Source organism: Eretmochelys imbricata, chromosome 2 (genome assembly GCF_965152235.1).
Source record: "Eretmochelys imbricata isolate rEreImb1 chromosome 2, rEreImb1.hap1, whole genome shotgun sequence".
Taxonomy (NCBI): domain Eukaryota; kingdom Metazoa; phylum Chordata; order Testudines; family Cheloniidae; genus Eretmochelys; species Eretmochelys imbricata.
In genome coordinates, this window is record NC_135573.1 from 261,329,318 (window position 1) to 261,348,513 (window position 19,196).

At 43.7% G+C, this 19,196-nt stretch overlaps 1 protein-coding gene across 1 annotated transcript in view; it reads right to left on the minus strand.

Moving 5' to 3' along the window:
- The window catches only part of OBSCN (obscurin, cytoskeletal calmodulin and titin-interacting RhoGEF), a 300,816-nt gene that overhangs the window by 20,238 nt on the left and 261,382 nt on the right, over positions 1-19,196 (minus strand). Inside the window, exons 99-108 of the mRNA XM_077808766.1 lie at positions 18,593-18,653; positions 16,824-16,901; positions 16,494-16,666; positions 15,477-15,503; positions 13,544-13,696; positions 12,443-12,488; positions 11,291-11,368; positions 6,708-9,915; positions 5,160-5,198; positions 3,683-3,793 (exon numbers count right to left, since the gene is read on the minus strand). Of these exons, the coding sequence (XP_077664892.1) occupies positions 3,683-3,793; positions 5,160-5,198; positions 6,708-9,915; positions 11,291-11,368; positions 12,443-12,488; positions 13,544-13,696; positions 15,477-15,503; positions 16,494-16,666; positions 16,824-16,901; positions 18,593-18,653 (3,974 nt within the window). The remainder of the gene's footprint in view (positions 1-3,682; positions 3,794-5,159; positions 5,199-6,707; positions 9,916-11,290; positions 11,369-12,442; positions 12,489-13,543; positions 13,697-15,476; positions 15,504-16,493; positions 16,667-16,823; positions 16,902-18,592; positions 18,654-19,196) is intronic.

Here is a 19,196-nt window from a genome sequence, read left to right on the forward strand (position 1 = left end):
CTAAACAGAAATGTTCCCCCCTGTTAGCCAGAGGGACGGGGGAGGGTTGAGGGGGTAGCCACGCGGTGGGGGGAGGCAAAATGCGACCTTGTAAAGAAAGCACATATGCTGTGTATGTCATGTTAACAGCAAGTTTTACCCTGAAAGAGTGTAGCCACTGTTTTATAAAATGTGTCTTTTTAAATACCGCTGTCCCTTTTTTTTTCTCCACCAGCTGCATGTGTTTCAATGATCACAGGATCTTCTCCTTCCCAGAGGCTAGTGAAGATCAGAAAGAAAAAAAAACGCACTCGAGATGAAATGTTCTCTGAGCTCATGCTGTCCTCCCACACTGACAGAGCACAGACAAATGCGTGGAGGCAAATAATGTCAGAGTGCAGGAAAGCACAAAATGACCGGGAGGAGAGGTGGCGGGCTGAAGAGAGTAAGTGGCAGGCTGAAGACAAGGCTGAAGCTCAAATGTGGCGGCAGTGTGATGAGAGGAGGCATGATTCAATGCTGAGGCTGCTGGAGGACCAAACCAGTATGCTCCAGTGTATGGTGGAGCTGCAGCAAAGGCAGCTGGAGCACAGACTGCCACTACAGCCCCTGTGTAACCAACCGCCCTCCTCCCCAAGTTCCATAGCCTCCACACCCAGACGCCCAAGAACGCGGTGGGGGGGCCACCGGCCAACCAGCCACTCCGCCACAGAGGATTGCCCCAAAAAAAGAAGGCTGGCATTCAATAAATTTTAAAGTTGTAAACTTTTAAAGTGCTGTGTGGCATTTTCCTTCCCTCCTCCACCACCCCTCCTGGGCTACCTTGGTAGTCATCCCCCTATTTGTGTGATGAATGAATAAAGAATGCATGAATGTGAAGCAACAATGACTTTATTGCCTCTGCAAGCGGTGATCGAAGGGAGGAGGGGAGGGTGGTTAGCTTACAGGGAAGTAGAGTGAACCAAGGAGCAGGGGGTTTCATCAAAGAGAAACAAACAGAACTTTCACACCATAGCCTGGCCAGTCATGAAACTGGTTTTCAAAGCTTCTCTGATGCGTACGGCGCCCTCCTGTGCTCTTCTAACCGCCCTGGTGTCTGGCTGCGCGTAACCAGCAGCCAGGCGATTTGCCTCAACCTCCCACCCCGCCATAAACGTCTCCCCCTTACTCTCACAGATATTGTGGAGCACACAGCAAGCAGTAATAACAGTGGGAATATTGGTTTCGCTGAGGTCTAAACGAGTCAGTAAACTGCGCCAGCGCGCCTTTAAACGTCCAAATGCACATTCTACCACCATTCTGCACTTGCTCAGCCTGTAGTTGAACAGCTTCTGACTACTGTCCAGGCTGCCTGCGTACGGCTTCATGAGCCATGGCATTAAGGAGTAGGCTGGGTCCCCAAGGATACATATAGGCATTTCAACATCCCCAACAGTTATTTTCTGGTCTGGGAATAAAGTCCCTTCCTGCAGCTTTTGAAACAGACCAGAGTTCCTGAAGATGCGAGCGTCATGTACCTTTCCTGGCCATCCCACGTTGATGTTGGTGAAACGTCCCTTGTGATCCACCAGAGCTTGCAGCACTATTGAAAAGTACCCCTTGCGGTTTATGTACTCGGCGGCTTGGTGCTCCGGTGCCAAGATAGGGATATGGGTTCCGTCTATGGCCCCACCCCAGTTAGGGAATCCCATTGCAGCAAAGCCATCCACTATGACCTGCACATTTCCCAGGGTCACTACCCTTGATATCAGCAGATCTTTTATTGCGTGGGCTACTTGCATCACAGCAGCCCCAACAGTAGATTTGCCCACTCCAAATTGATTCCCAACTGACCGGTAGCTGTCTGGCGTTGCAAGCTTCCACAGGGCTATCGCCACTCGCTTCTCGACTGTGCGGGCTGCTCTCATCTTGGTATTCATGCACTTCAGGGCAGGGGAAAGCAAGTCACAAAGTTCCATGAAAGTGTCCTTACGCATGCGAAAGTTTCGCAGCCACTGGGAATCGTCCCAGACCTGCAACACTATGCAGTCCCACCAGTCTGTGTTTGTTTCCCGAGCCCAGAATCGGCGTTCCACAGCATGAACCTGCCCCATTAGCACCATGATGCATGCATTGGCAGGGCCCATGCTTTCAGAGAAATCTGTGTCCATGTCCTGATCACTCACGTGACCGCGCTGACGTCGCCTCCTCGCCCGGTTTCGCTTTGCCAGGTTCTGGTGCTGCATATACTGCTGGATAATGCGTGTGGTGTTCAATGTGCTCCTAATTGCCAAAGTGAGCTGAGCGGCCTCCATGCTTGCCTTGGTATGGCGTCCGCACAGAAAAAAGGCGCGGAATGATTGTCTGCCATTGCTCTGACGGAGGGAGGGGCGACTGACGACACGGCTTACAGGGTTGGCTTCAGGGAGCTAAAATCAACAAAGGGGGTGGCTTTACATCAAGGAGTATTTCAGGCAGGACTTCACGGAGGGTTCCAATAAGAAATGGTGCACCTAAGTTATTGTTCTTATTGGAACAAGGAGGTTAGCCTGGCCTCTGATTGATACATGGCTAGATTTACCTCGCTGCACCTTCTCTGTAAGTGATTGCAGTGTGACCTAGAGGAATGAGTCCCCTAGACGGGGGAGGGGAGTACAAAACAAATCTGGTCTATTTCTTGTTTTGATCCACTCCATCTATCTTTTACATCTTTGGCTGGCAGCAGACGGTGCAGAAGGACTGCATGCCATCCACATCTCATGGCTGCTCGGCAGAAGATGGTACAGTACGACTGCTAGCCATCCTCATCTCTTGCCTGCCTGGCAGAAGATGATACAATACGACTGCTAGCTATCGTCATCTCTTGCCTGCCCGGCAGAAGATGGTACAGTACGACTGCTAGCAATCCGTATTGCCTGCCTGCTCACCATAAGATGGTTCAATAGGACTGACTGCAGGACTAAAGAGAATGACCTGGTCAAGTCACTCCAAATTTAGTCCCTGCGCCAATGTCTGCCCAGGCGCTTCCAGCTGACGTGGCCAGGAGCACCTCGGACATGACGATGATGGCTACCAGTCGTATTGCACCGTCTGCTGCCAGAAGGCAATGGGTTGCTGCTACTGTGTAGCAATGCCGTACCGCGTCTGCCAGCACCCAGGAGACATACGGTGACGGTTACCTGAGCGGGCTCCATGCTTGCCGTGGTATGGCGTCTACACAGGTAACTCAGGAAAAAAGGCGCAAAACTATTGTCTGCCCTTGCTTTCATGGAGGGAGGGAGGGAGGGAACGGGGGCCTGATGATATGTACCCAGAACCACCCACGACAATGTTTTAGCCCCATCAGGCATTGGGATCTCAACCCAGAATTCCAATGGGCAGCGGAGACTGCGGGAACTGTGGGATAGCTACCCACAGTGCAATGCTCCGGAAGTCGACTCTAGCCTCAGTACTGTGGAAGCACTCCACCGAGTTAATGCACTTAATGCACTTAGAGCATTTTCTGTGGGGACACACACACTTGAATATATAAAACCGATTTCTAAAAAACCGACTCCTATAAATTCGACCTTATTCCGTAGTGTAGACATACCCTAAAAGTCGCTTCTTATCCACTCCCCTTAACCTTCTCCTGGAACTTAGAGTCTCAATCATCTTTATTGTGCTATAACTCCAGATCCTATCATTAAATTGTCCCAAGTCCTCAAATGAGAGTTTACATCACCTCTGAACCAGTCAATGTGCAGAGGGAAATGGGCAGACGTTTGGCAGGACAGAGTCACAGACTGCCCCAGGGCAACATCCTGATCCATGAGCTCTTCTACAAAAGAAGGTGCTGAAAGAAAGAGGGAAAGCAGCATTTCAGATAGATTAAGACAATTACATATGTAAATCACAAGCAACATAACAGACAGCGTCTTTAATCAGACTAGCTTTCAAGGAGCGCCGATGGGAAAAAACAAACTTTTTTCACGCTCTTGTATGCATTATGCCATCCCTCCTCTTTTTAGGCCCCAGTGACCACATAGTAATGTGGCAGTTCAAAAAAAAAAGTCCTGCACGTCATTCAATGTCTTTTCACGGTGTGCCGGCCCAGACCCTGGAAGGGAGATTACATTACAAGCAAGCTGCCTAGAGAAGACCCAATAACTTCAGAAGGTAACACAGATATAGTAGTGATATGCAGCATACTTTTTCTTTAGTAAGTGTAGCACTTGTAATCAGTTCAACAGTTCTTAGAAAGTACGTTAGTGCTTTGATAGGACAGTGATGAGTGCTCTAGAAATTAGCTGATGATAGATAGAGAGATAGGCAGACCGACAGATACGGAAGCCCTCTCTTTAGCCAGTCAGCAGCTATACCATAGGCAGCAATGGAAAAGTTTCCTCCCTATAGCTTTGCCAAACGTCATATGTCTCAGGAGATAATTAATGTTAGCCTTCTGGCTAAACTAGAGGACAAGCTAAAAGAGCCAAGAAGGGCTACTGAAGGTCTGAATGTTCACAAAGTCCAGTGAAGGAACTAGAAACTCTTACGACTGTGCTTATTTAAGTCCTGGATTTACCCCTACCCAGCTTGGAGGAACCTTCTGAGTGGCAGCTGGCCACCACCCTTGCCACTTCCAAAATACTGTGCAATTTAAAAGCTCCCAAACCATTCAGAGATGAAAAGGCAAATCAGGCCCCTTTGAAGTCCTTCTTTAGAAACATAACTTTTGTGGCATTTATGGTATCCTTGTCCTGCAGTCCACAACCAAACAAACCTTCCATTGGCTTCAATAGCAGTCTTGCCTGAGAAAGGAAAGCTGGATTTGGGCCTTCATTTGTAGACATATATTCTACAAAAGGACATTTAACAGTAGATGCCATTTTGCTTTGAAATGTGTTCATCTAAAAAAGCCCTGGACACCATGGCAGTTATTTTTTCCACCAAAAACAATGATTTTGCATTTCAGGTCAAGAGCTATACTTTAAGCATCTGAAAACCGCACAAGGTGATGGAGTTGCTGCAAAGATGGAACAAAGAGAACTGCTGGAATTCCTGCTAGTGTGTGTAAATTACCAAGGTTTTCCTCTACACAATTCTTACAAATCTTGCAAGTTACATCTCTCTCAGCTTCTCAAATACTAGCCTGGTGCAATTATATTCCTCTGTGATATTTCACAATAAAACTAACTGCTAACTCATGCCATAAAAGGTACCTTTCTCCCTTGTTTTGAGGCTTGATAATTTCATTGATTCTAAGGCCAGAACAGACCATTGTGATCATCTGATCTGACCTCCTGTATAACACAGGCCATAAGAACTTCTGCCAAAAAACTACTAGAGCAGATCTTTTAGAAAACATCCAATCTTGATTTAAAAAGTATAATGATTGAGAATCCATCATGACCCTTTGTATATTGTTCCAATGATTAATTACTCCCAATTTTAAAAATGTATACCTTATTTCCACTCTGAATTTGTCTAGCTTCAGCTTCCAGCCATTGAATCATGTTATCTCTCTCTGTTTGCTAGACTGAAGAGCCCATTTATTAAATATTTTTTCCCCATCGAGTCAGCCCTTAATCTCTTTATTAAGCTAAATAGATTGAGTTCCTTGAGTCTATTGCTATAAAGAAAGTTTGCTAATCCTTTAACCATCCTTGTGGCTCTTCTCTGAACCCTCTCCAATTTATCAACATGCTGCTTGAATTGTGGGTACCGGAACTGGACACAGTGTTCCAGCACCAATCGCACCAGTGCCAAAGAGAGGTAAAATAACCGCTCTACTCCTACTCAAGATTTCCCTGTCTCTGCATCCCAGGATGGCATTAGCTCTCTTGGCCACAGCATTGAACTGGGAGCTCATGTTCTCAGAATTAAGGGAATGGATGGATGGATGAATGGATCAATGAAGTCCTGATTTTCTCTTTTAATACCCTGCAGCCCCATTTAGAGACTCTCTTTCTGGTATGTCACTTCCCTGCTTCTCAATGCCTATTTCAAAGAATTTAATAGTAGAAGCCAGTCTACTAAATCAATGACATTTTAATTGCAGCATATAATTACTATTATCTGTGGTTCATGTGATTAGTTTAGCAGTAAAAATGCCATGAGTTTCTTATTAATGAATTGCCAGTTAATACCAAAAGTCATGGCAAGTTTAATAAAAGGCCCTGGGGCTAGGATGATATTAAGCTGTAGTAGGGCGGATGATCTGTGGCAGAAAGACACACTATATGGCACAACCTAGGTGCGGGAAAATCGAGCGTATAGACAGATTCTATTCTCCAGATTCTGGTCTCATTGATATAGGTATAAATCTGGAGTAATTCCACTGACTTCAGTGTAGTCACTCCAGATTGACATCAACTTCACTGAAGGTCAGAACTGTGCCCCATGTTTTACATTCAGGGCTAGAGAGAATACCAAATATTATACTGAAATAAAACACTTAGCCGCAGAGGATGGAGGGAACTCCACTAGTCAGTACAGCCGGATCCTATTCCTATTGATGTTCCTGGGTGTTTTGCCACGGGGATCAGGATATGAAGGATTACCCCTCTAGGTAAGTGGAGCGGCTGATGTTATTTCATACTTAAACCTAGCTTAAAGCTTTTAAATTGCATCTGCACTTGATTATTGCACACAAGTCGAATGTATAAACTGATGAATATAAGAAGTGTGGAGGGGAAAGAGGAGAGAGAAGGGGTAACAGAGCCCATGTATATTGTTAGGCCCATTTACACCCTCAATGAGATTTTTACCTTCCTTTTGCTCCGGTTCAGGGGCTGGCTTTCCTTTCAGGATTCTTGAAATATGGGCAACAGAAGCTTTTACTTTCTTCTTCAGAGTCTGCTCTACTGACTGCTCCATTGAGTGCGATCTGCCATAGAGTTTAAAGAGTCCTGATTTGCTGTGTGTGGAGCTTCTCTGCTTACCATCTGAGTCCTTTTGGAAACCACACATTGTCTGGGGTTCAGTTGTCACATGGCCCTCAGCTCCTTTTCCCATTGGTGGTTCGGAACCTTTCCCCAGCCTTCGAAGGGGTTGCCCGACATCTTCGGAAATGTCCAAAAGGTTTTGTCTGGTTTCCCCCATCGTGGCATCTTGTGAGTTATCTGAAGGGGATTTAACGTCCTCCCGAATGCACAGTCTTTTATACTGATGCAAATGTCCTTTAGTCGCAGGAGGTAATTTAACCTTTTCGCCGAAGGGCATAAATCTTTTACCGATTGGTTTGGATGGGGGCTTCTTGACGTTCATAAATTCAAATGGAAAATATACAATATCGTAGAGATCTGATAGGTTCAAATATGCAGGCTCTACCTCAGAGATATCAAATTTTGAAGTCCCGCTGCCAGTGCTAGGCATCTCTTCTGAGAGGTCTTTAATCTTCACTAAGGAAACTTCAGAGTGTTTGTCAGGTTCCTGGCTATCGGAGATATGACTAGATCTTTTTCCAGAACCTGAATGATCAGACGGGGATATGCTTGCTTTGCTGGAACGAGTGCTTTTGATTGCTAAATCCCCTAGATGTTTACATTCATGAGAAGCCACCTTTCCCTCCTCAGTGACTATACTCAACAGAGCTGGCATACTCAACTTATCTTCCACTGCAGGAATTGGTGCAGCTGATTCTGTAAGATCAGCCTGGTAAATGCCCTCTTCTCTTTTACTCCATGGCACAAAATGAGTGGGATGTCTGGTGGCTGTATGACCAGCTGGACCTTGGTAGAACATTTCCTTTGGAGGGGAGAAGTGCTTTTCACATCCCTCTTGAGTAGAAACGGACTCTGCCAAAACATTCATATCTTGAGACAGACAAACCATCTCTTCAACCAAGTCCTCCAGGACAGCAGACTCTGCCTTGCTGTAAACAGAAGGCTTCTGATGTGAGCGTTCCTGGCTTTCACCCTCGACAAGTGAAACAGGGGAAGTCTCTAGAATAGCTAGGCTTTCACTCTCTGAGTCTGCAGATTTCACCTCGCTGCAAACTGAAGGCTTCTGAGGTGACTGTTCCTGGCTGTCACTCTCATAGACTGGAAGCGGGGCAGTTTCTCGTTGTGGAATTGTGAGAATAAAAAGGCTTTCACCCCGTAGAACAGCAGACCCCACCTTAATGTGAACAGAAGGCGCCTGACAGGAATGTTCCTGCCTTTCACCCTCACAGTCTGAAACTGGGGCACTTTCTGGTGGTGGTGTTAGAATCATTGGATGTTTTCCTGCCAAAACAGTGGAGGCTGTGCCCAAGTAATCAGAAGGCTTCGGATGTAAGCATCCCTGGGTTTCACTCTGGCAGACTGAAAGTGGAGCAGTGTCTGGTTGTGGAGCTGTTAAAATACTTGGGCTTTCACCCTTACAAGCTGGAATTTGGGCAGTCTCTAGGAAAACTGGGCTTTCACCCTGTAGATCAGGAGACTCTGCAGCACTGTGAACAGAAGGCTTTGGCTGCTGATGTGCACATTCTCTTCTCTCACTCTCGTGGCCTGATATTGGGGCTCTCTCGGATTCAGGAACAATCAAAATGGAGCTTTCACCCTGCAGAAGTGTATACTCTGCACCACTAGGCTTCAGTGTCAGCTTTAAATGCTCTTCACTTTCACATGTGTGAGCTGACACTGGGGCTGTGTCTGGCTGCTGAGCAGTTAGAATCAGGCTTTCACCTTCCAGAACAGCTGGATCCACATCCATGTCAATGGAAGGTTTTGTCTTTTGATGTAAATGCCCCTCACTTTCACCCTGGTGGGCCGACACTGGGACCTTCTGTGGTTGAACAGCTAGACCCGGGCATCCTTCATCACCACACTGTGCAGAAGGGACTGGCTGTTCTTCTGAACAATCCTTCCTAGCTTCCCTTGAGTCCTCCTCCATCAAATGCTCCTCCGGCCAAACCTTGCCAGAGTCAGTAGATATGTCATGCTGCTGAGCTAGTCCGGGATAACTCCCCTGTGACGTTAGATCACAGTCTTCTTCCAGAATGTCTTGCTCCTTGGCTAAACTTACGGCTCTTAGTCTGTAATCATCCAGGGAACGGCTTCTGCTGGACACCTGAAGGGTGTGACGTGACGGTTTCCTAGCAGTATCAAAGGAAGCCGATTTGGTCAGAGGGCCTGTCACACCTTCTCTGCTTTTTCCATATTCTTCATCACCAGACATTCCTTCTTCTTCTTCTTCCTCCTCCTCTTCTTTCAATTCAAACTGTTCTAGAAGGGGTTCCCGTAGACCACTCAAGGGTACCTTTAAATACCCTGCTTTCCTGAAGGCTCTTCTTGCTCTGTCAAGGTGCCTTCTGTAGTCTCTGCCTGGTGAGACAGGTAGACGTGTAGGAGCCTCAGATGCTTGGCTGTAGAATGTGCTTTTAATGACACTCTGTCTGGGGACACACAAGGGTGGTTTCTCCATTGCAGCTCCAGTCTTTACGATTTTGTCTTTGTCTGGTAATAACGTGTCTGTTTTTCCTTTTGGTGGTGCCAAGTCCGATGTATCTAAAGTGGCTGCCTTCACCAATGAAGGCTGTTCTGCATCACTCTCTTGGGACTGATCTTCTTTTTCATCTTTGATTTCTGAACTGACCACCTCTGCTTTCTGAGCAAAGGCACCTGCCATTAGTACTTTGCTTTCTGTAGGTGGCTTATCATCCAGCTCACTTTTCACTAAAGCGTATTTCCGTCTCACGGGTTTTACTGGTGGCACCAAGACCTTGGAACGTTTCTCTACTGCCGCATAACTTGGAGGTTCTTGATACCTCGGTGAATCAAACACAGGCAAGTGCAGTTCTGGTGTAGAGCCAAAGTGCCCTCTCCTGGGGAAGGATGCGTTCTCATCGTCTGAAGAGGAGCCAGGAGTAGTGGAAGAACTACTTTCTGCAACCAGGTGTCGGGAGATGCCTAGCGACGTGTTTTTGTGAGTTCTCTGTAGGATTTCTGGAATGGATCTCATTACCAGTATAGATTTATAGCACATGAGGGAACGCTGAAAACGGAAAAAAATACAACATAACCAAAAAGCAACCTAGTGATGAGAGTGGTGTAAACATACACGGCAAGAATTATGCTATTTATCCTCAGAATTGTTAACACACATAAGAGCTGCACAGCATATTGGCATTATTTCTTTCTGTGCAATATGTTTTGACAGATTCATTTCTGGGCTGAACTCTCCTCTCATTCACTGACTTCAATGGAGGTATTGCTAACTTACACCTGTGTGAGTGGAGAACCAGGCTGCTGATTGACATTTTCAAAGCAGTGCAGGGGATTTAGCCACAGGTCACTTATTTCTATTGTTTCACTGAGTTTCTTAATTAAACATACAAGGCCAGATCCTTAGGTAAAGTAAAATGGCATAATTCCACTGCAATCAGTAGCACTCCACTGACATACATCAGCAGAGAAGCTGGACCCCGGCGTGCTTCCTTATGTTATTATGTACTTCATTGTTTCTTTGGGAACCTTTCTGCTTCTGTATTGCTTCTGATTGCAGGCCTTAAAATGAATAAAACATTTAAATAGATGTAAATACCCATATTCCACATGTGTTATATAATACAAAGGGATATGGGGGTATTCAAAACTACTAGGCCTGGCCCAAAGTTCAAAGACAGATTATCAGAGGTTTCCACTAATAATAATAAGCACTCACATAGTACTGTTCATCTACAAGGTGCTTTACACATATCAGCTAATGAGTTTATCACAACATACCCTTGAGATAGGCAGTGTTATTCAATTTGTGCAAATGGAACACGTGCGGCTGGCAGGCAAAGAACTTGTTCCTACTGACAGAATGAATCAGACTCAGAGAGGAGATCAGCAATCAGAAGTTCCTGAGTCCCAACCCCATCCTCAGACCAATCTTAAGAACACACTAAAATACAGGTATCCAAATTGTTGAGGTAAAATCCTGGCTCCAGCGAAATCAGTGGCAAAACTCCCATTGATGTTTATATGGGGATTTCACTCTTGGTCTTTAGTATTCTCAGCATTTTGTGCATCGAAGCACAAAGTCTTTTTGTAGATTACGAAACAAGTCATCTAATATTCAGAAGTCACTGGTGACCTCAGGCTAAGTGTCTTTACTCAATGTCCAGAAGGGGCTTCCCTCTTTCATTGCCCTAGGCTGGATCATGCCACAGAAGGCAAAACACTGGCGAGAGCTGAAAGACCTGTATTTTTTCAGCCTGGATATCTTATTTTTGCCACATCCACTGAACCTTTGCCCTTTGACCGTATTCCCTTCTCAGAGGCACACTGAGGAGACCTCTGCTGCACACCCTGCACTTGCGCTGCAGTCTTGAAAAGAAGAGACTTTTTTAAAAAAAGAGCAAAATAGACTGAGGACTGCTGACCTGCCACTTGCTTCGAGCCACAATGAACTTCAGCTGTTTTGTGTTAATAAAATGAGCCTCTTCTAGAGGGAGATTATGCTGCAAAAAAGAAGAATGAGGGAAAAAAGTGTTGGTCACAAAATCTCAATGACATTTTCAATGGCGTTTAAGATTTAGAAACACAGGTACATAGGACTAAAAGGGACCTCCAGGGTCTTCAAATCCAGTCCCCTGCTATTGTAGGAAACCCCTTCCTATCATCCTGGTCAGATTTCACTCTCCAGGGGACACAGCATATTTTAATTCAAGGAAAGGTCCAGTTGTTTAGCTGCAATGGGCCAAATCTTGAACTCCTTATTTAGTGTTGGCTCTATCTCTCATTGTGGACCAATAAGAAGACATCTTGAACAAATTTCCAATGAGACCAGAATCAAGCCCTCATCATATATATACAGACACAGTGTCAAGGACTGCAGGTCCCAAACCCAGGGTCACAGGGCGCTTAGGCGTCAGTAAGCGCCAACCTGCCACCCAGTGACCTATTAATGGTTGCCGGAACTACGAACTCAGCACTGACAGAGGAGTCCAGTGCTGGGATCTGACTGGTGGAACTCTAGGGGTCCCGACTCATTCCCTGCTTCTATTTAAACCAAGCAGAGGAAGAGGAAGTTGTCTGTGCAACTGGGTTTCCCCTACTTAGACTGCTTCAGTTATGCTACCTGCTCCTGCTGCCTAATCCTGATCTCCCAGTATACAACCCAGCCTGCCTCCTGACCCTCAACTCATGCTCCAACCACTAGGTCAGGCCGCCCATGTCCCAGTCATCACACATACACACACAAATGCACACACATACACACAATAATTTGATTCTTCATTCCTTTCAGCTTTTCTCCTTCATTAGGGGTTCCAGGCACCCAAATATGAATTTTAATTTCTCCTTCCGCAAAAGGGCATAATCTCCTCTCAGTGCAAATGTGTTTTGCCTATTAATGTTAAGGGGAGTTCTTTACATGTTTTGAAAAGAAAAGACCTGAATGACCATAAACCAAAACGCCGCTTATTTCTGCAGGATGGTTCCCCAGCATCTATATGTACAAAATAGCTTCTACAAGAGAAACACAGTTGCTAGCTGACTGGGAGAGAGACTGGGTAAAATCCAAACAAACTTACCAAGAACCAGCTGTGTGAGAGACATTCCAAAGCACTAGGCCTGGTTCTGATAATAGAAAAGATACACATTTCAGCTGTGATCATCAGCATGACAAACCCAAAGGGATGTAGCTTCCTTGAAGATCAGGTGCCACCCAGATTGCTCTCTAGCTAGGGCCTTAAGACATCTGAGCCTGGAAGTCACTTTAAACAATACCAGCAAGGTTCTACAGATTGCCCTTTACCAGGCAGGCTCTGTTATGGGGCAGTAAAGCCAACCAGAATGATCCTTTTTAAGCCAATTTTTTCTCCTAAACGGTAAAACACGTTTTCTCTTTTAATCTATAGTATATTTCCCAATGCTCAGACTTCTTGCAGGTCCCTCAAGTCAGGGATGATGGCCATTACCACAGCATTCTGCAGGGCCTGCAGTGCCTTCCTTCATGATACCACAGGGGAAGACCAAGCTTCATGTCTCTACACTGCACCTGACTCGAGTCTCTGCAGTGCAGTCTTGACCAAAACAGAAATGACTGAAGTGTTTCTAATAAGGAAGGCTGCATTAGAGGTCACAGAAGGCACCTTTAACTGTGGGTTTGGCTTAGCCTTCCACATTGGTAGCTATTTGGGATAAGCCTAAATAGTGGAGGCACCAGCCATTCATAGCAGAAAAAGAAGCTCCCAGTTTCTTGCCTTCTCCCATGCTTGGAATATTATTATTATTTAGCTGTGTTCTAGAACAACCAAAGTAACATGGTATGATATTCTAATTAGGTTCTTATAGTGCCCTCATCACCATAGTAACCAACTTCTCTTTCAAATAATTTCTGAACACCCACCTGTCTATGAGTAATAACATCAAGACACTTTGCTCATTCGCTATACACATTCTTATCTTTTGATTATAAACTCTTCAAGGTAGAGTTTTCTGGTGACTATATAAAGATGGATTTGAACCCAGCTGCATTCAGAGGTGAAAGGCTGATACACTAACTGACCATACCAACTTCTCCAAATTTTGTACTTCTCAGAGTGAATGTAGGTCTGATGAGCTGAGAATTGGCAGCTCATCCCACAAACATCTGGTACAATATTTTTGGAAAACAACAGAAATGTACTCACTCAGGAGAGAGCTGTAGGATCTGTCTGATAAAATCCTTCGCTTCTTCACTTAGGTGAACAAAGTCAGGGATAGTCCATGAAACTGTCCCGTTCTGGATATTTAGAAGGGTTGCTCTGTCATTTTCCCCAGCAAATGGAGACTTGCAGGTTAAACTTATTGTATTAACATTATAAAATAAAAGGAGACATGATCTGTTAGTATTTTATTGCTATTCAACCCTCCAAAAACATAAATGCATGACAAAGGTTTTAAAGTGGGAGGCAGATTCAAAATGAGAGACGCACAGCACAAGTAATAATAATATTTGCACTTTTATAACATCTTTCAGCCAAGGTTTGTGAAGCACTTTGCAAAATTATTTATCTCCATTTTACAGCTAAGGCATCTGAAGAACAGAAAAATTAAGGGTTTGATTTTCAAAACCGCCCTTGCAATTTAGCTATGTAAACGTGGACACATGCCTTTACATTAGGGAAGGCCAAAATATGTATCCATAAGATTGTATTGGTCATTGTGAAACACTTAACTCAAAGCTAAAAGAAAAGGAGTACTTGTGGCACCTTAGAGACTAACCAATTTATTTGAGCATGAGCTTTCGTGAGCTACAGCTCACTTCATCGGATGCATACCGTGGAAACTGCAGCAGACTTTATATATACACAGAGAATATGAAACAATACCTCCTCCCACCCCACTGTCCTGCTGGTAATAGCTTATCTAAAGTGATCATCAGGTTAGGCCATTTCCAGCACAAATCCAGGTTTTCTCACCCTCCACCCCCCCCACACAAATTCACTCTCCTGCTGGTGATAGCCCATCCAAAGTGACAACTCTTTACACAATGTGCATGATAATCAAGTTGGGCCATTTCCTGCACAAATCCAGGTTCTCTCACTTAACTTGGATTTAAACTTGGAGAGTGGTCAGTTTGGATGAGCTATTACCAGCAGGAGAGTGAGTTTGTGTGTGTATGGGGGTGGGTTTTTGGAGGGGGGTGAGGGAGTGAGAAAACCTGGATTTGTGCTGGAAATGGCCTAACCTGATGATCACTTTAGATAAGCTATTACCAGCAGGACAGTGGGGTGGGAGGAGGTATTGTTTCATATTCTCTGTGTATGTATAAAGTCTGCTGCAGTTTCCACGGTATGCATCCGATGAAGTGAGCTGTAGCTCACGAAAGCTCATGCTCAAATAAATTGGTTAGTCTCTAAGGTGCCACAAGTACTCCTTTTCTTTTTGCGAATACAGACTAACACAGCTGTTACTCTGAAACCTGTCATTAACTCAAAGCTATGAACTGACTGTTACTGACTATAATATTCATAGAAGCTGTCAGCTCTTTGGAACAGGGACCTGACGATTACTTTAGATAAGCTATTACCAGCAGGACAGTGGGGTGGGAGGAGGTATTGTTTCATATTCTCTGTGTATATATAAAGTCTGCTGCAGTTTCCACGGTATGTATCTGATGAAGTGAGCTGTAGCTCACGAAAGCTCATGCTCAAATAAACTGGTTAGTCTCTAAGGTGCCACAAGTACTCCTTTTCTTTTTGAGAATACAGACTAACACGGCTGTTACTCTGAAACCCATCTTTAGAACTGAAAGTGCTTAGAATATTGTTGGTAACACACACATTAAATAAATTATTAAATAACAATCACCACCACCTCACTCTTTACTCACTCAAAGCTCCCACTGAAGTCATTGGAAGTTTTGCCTGAGTTAGGATTAAGGAAAGGGGGGGAGGGATAGCTCAGTGGTTTGAGCACTGGCCTGCTAAACCCAGGGTTGTGAGTTCAATCCTCGAGGGGGCCATTTAGGGATCCGGGCCCAAAATTGGGGATTGGTCCTGCTTTGAGCAGTGGGTTGGACTAGGTGACCTCTTGATATTCTATGAAAGCTAAATAGGGCCCTTAAAGCAGATTATTTACCTTAAATAGCTGATGACTCCAGCAGCCCTGGGAAGAAAAGAAACATACTTATATCAGACAGATATTCTTGCTTCTCCCCCTACCTCACCGTACAGCTTCCCCAATTTCAGATGACAATAATCCAAATAACTGTACAATAGGATCAGCTTTACCTGCCCTATAAGGATTAGCTTTCTAAAGGTGAATTCTCACTGTTCCTTTGCATTAGTCCTGATTTTATCTTTACAAAACACAGGAAACAGTTTTTGCACAATTTATTTAAAGGTGACTTAGGAAGGATTTAAAACAAAATCAGGTTTGTGTGCATTTTTCTTTTTTATTATGTATAAAGAAGAAATTTTTGTTAGTTTTTATTTATTAATTTTTTAAAAATTTTTTTTTACTGTAAACATATCAGGAATGTCAATTCTGGCTGTCCCTGGCTTTGCGGGACTACCTATTGGATGTCTCTCAAACAAAGATTTTGTTTTCTAGTTTGCCATTAGTGTTCAATAAATTATATCAAAAACAGACAAAAATCAGAGTTTTTAACATTCTGGCTCAAGTCCCCTTACCCTCTAAATTGCTCATCTTTCATTTTTAACTCTAAATTGTCCCGATCATTGTACCAGTTCTGCAGTAAATCACTGGTAGAAATTCCCCTACCATCCTTTTTAAAAAAAAAAACTTCTTTATACTACATAAATAGATTACAAGCCCAATTTCTTTAACCCTTCAAGCAATTAGCCAGATGTTGCATTGAAAACATTTTGTATATGATCAACAGTGTGTATTTCTACATATCAGACATTCAGTACTACACCATGACTTCAGCAGAACTGAGGATGCTTAGCAACTCACAAGATAAGGCCCTTCCAGAGCAAAAGTGTACAGCAAAATTAAAATACATAAATATTTGCAATAGACAATGTGTTTATCCCTCTACAGTACATGCTCCCAGTGTATCAATCAATTCATCCTGAAGCCCCAAAGTTATGTTGTTAGGTGTTATAACTTTAAAAAAAAGTGACAATTTACCAAATATCAGATGCTTTTGACACCGGGGACTGAGAGATAATTTCTGGGGATACAAACTCTGGAGATCCGTATTTGCTGTACTGAGGCTCAGATGGATTTATCTTTTGAGCGAACCCAAAGTCACAGATCTTAATGTCTTCTCTTTCTGGATAAATCATCAGGATATTTGGAGGCTAATGAATCAGAATACATGGAGAAGGTTTATTTGCAAAAGGGCATTATTTTTAGATATAAGTAAATCTTTAATATATAGTCTGAATAAAGCACATCAGTCTCCTGACCGACATGCAATAATGGCTAAAATAAGGTAGATTTTCCTTTGCGGGTTACCTTGATATCCAAGTGAAGTACATTATTGTCATGGAGATAGCGGAGTCCTTCCAAAAGTTGCTTGATGTATAATTTAACCTTAAAAATCAAAATCAGTTACAAAATATTTTCATTTGAATTGTACAGTGGGTCTACTTAAAAAGTTAATTCACGGTTCAGAGGGATTACCAATTCCAGAAATATTCCCTATAAGTAATACGGGAAACAAAAGTTTGAACTGATCATTAACGCTAACTGGAAAACAATTTCATTTTGTGAAAAGTTTCCAGGTTTCAAAAGGTTTTTTCTTTTCAGTGCAGATTAAAAATGTGACCTTTTGAAATTTTTCACAAAAGGCCCCACAACCCATATGAGAAAGCTCCAGCCACCGCAGAATAGCGAATAGCCCAGTGATTAGGGTACTTGGAGGGAGTACGTGAACCTCAGTCTTCCATGTTCCATATCAGTGTCCTAACCTCAGGTCTCCTGGCTATTCTGGAGTGGGACCTGGACATGGGCCTATCCCCACCAGTGAAATTCCATTCTAGATCTCAGAAATGGATATATTTAGTGAAAAAATTTCCAACCAGCTCTAATGGTAACACCTCTACAAAAGAGAATAAACTTTTTAGTGAGACTATTTAATGTGAAACAGATGGGGAACCAAACATTAGAACATAGAATTCAGACACAGCGGCTAAGGGGATGTCTACACAGCCCATGGCAACAAGCCTCCCAGCACAGGTCGACAGACTTGGGCGAGCAAAGCTCATACTAGCTCTCTAAAAACAGCTGCGTAGACAGCGCTTTGTAGTTGCAGCTGATGCTGGATCTTGGGCTCTGAAGCCCATCCCCATTTCCTAGGCTTCCGAGTTTCTTGATCAAGGCTTGGGGGCTTGCTGACATGGGCTGCACAGACATACCTTCCACACCAAAGTTTTCCATATGTTAGGGAGCCTGAACTTGAAAAACAGAGATGCACTTAACAGGGGAAATGAACACCCCGAAACTTTGGGGGAAATTCCAATCCAGATTTCAACAGTATGTCTCAGGCCCTTGTTTAACACAGTTTGTTTGGTCTGTGTAGACCAGGCAAGCACATTTTTAAATAGTGTTAGAAAGCCATTTTTTAGATCAAGGACAGATCCTAATACGAGTAAAATTTCACCATGGGTGGGGGTTTAATATCCAGGCCCAGTTAGAAGATAATTTAGCCTTGCCTCCACAGTTTTATCTGATGTTTCCTCCAAGACCTGAGGAAAATAAAAGTAGCCCCTGGAATGTAGGAGACTTGTGTTCCAGAACAAGACAGACTATGGGGCTCTTATATTTTGAGCTAGAATGGACTGAAAAAAACTCAGAGGACACCATCTCAGTTCTTGGCTTGGGGAGCGCAAGGAAGTGAAGAAAAACACAATCCCTAGTGAACATGAAATTATTACACAAGTCAAAACACATGGAAGCTACATGACAGAAGTTCTGGTGGGGGAAAGTGGCAGAGTTATGGAGACAATATGTTCTTGGGTCTAACACGGAAATATAGAATTTGGCTGAGCACGTGTATCATCAAAAACCATCGGCTTCTCATTTCATTCCATTGAGAAGCTATCATTGGGAACGAAAGATTCAGGGTGGGCACTTAAACAATTCATTCTGGTTTGACGGACTGAGAAAATCCCCATACTTAAGATGGATAGTATAAATAAAGCTGCCATATTCTGTAGAACCAGAATGAATTTTGGAGTGCACCTACTGTACTTTGAAATTTTAAAATGACAAGAAATTGGTACCTCTGCTTCAGTAACAACACTCTTCCTGAATAAACGGTCCAAGAGCTCCTCATTGGAGCACCTAGCAAGGACATTAAGGAAACTAAGACCATTGGTTTAGTATCATAATTTACTAGCATTCTGCAACAAATACAATCTTTGATAAAAAAAGAACAGATCAAAGAGGGCAGCATATCCTTGGTGATGTTAAATCCTCTCTCTTTGCCAGGAATTGTCTGAAGGTCTGTTATAAAAAACCTCAAATACAGAAGGAACTAGGGCAGTCCTCCTATGGGAAATGGTAAACTCAACAGCTGAAAATCTTTGCTCCTTAAAAATTAAATGAAACCCATGGAATTAACAAGCTGCTCTGTGCTAAAATTCTCCCATTAGTCATGTTGGCTGGTTGCTCCTCACCATCTTTCCTCTGTGCTTGCCATATTGTCCATCTAGACTATAATCCCATTGGGGCAGGGACCTCAGCTTTCATATATTTCAGTAAAATGCTTTGGTGCTATATAATCAATTGGTGCGAGAGGTATTTTTCTAAAACAGCTTTTTCTATTGTGAATCCACCCATCCTTGGTACTTATATGGCCCCCATTCCCATTGTATCTGAGCACCT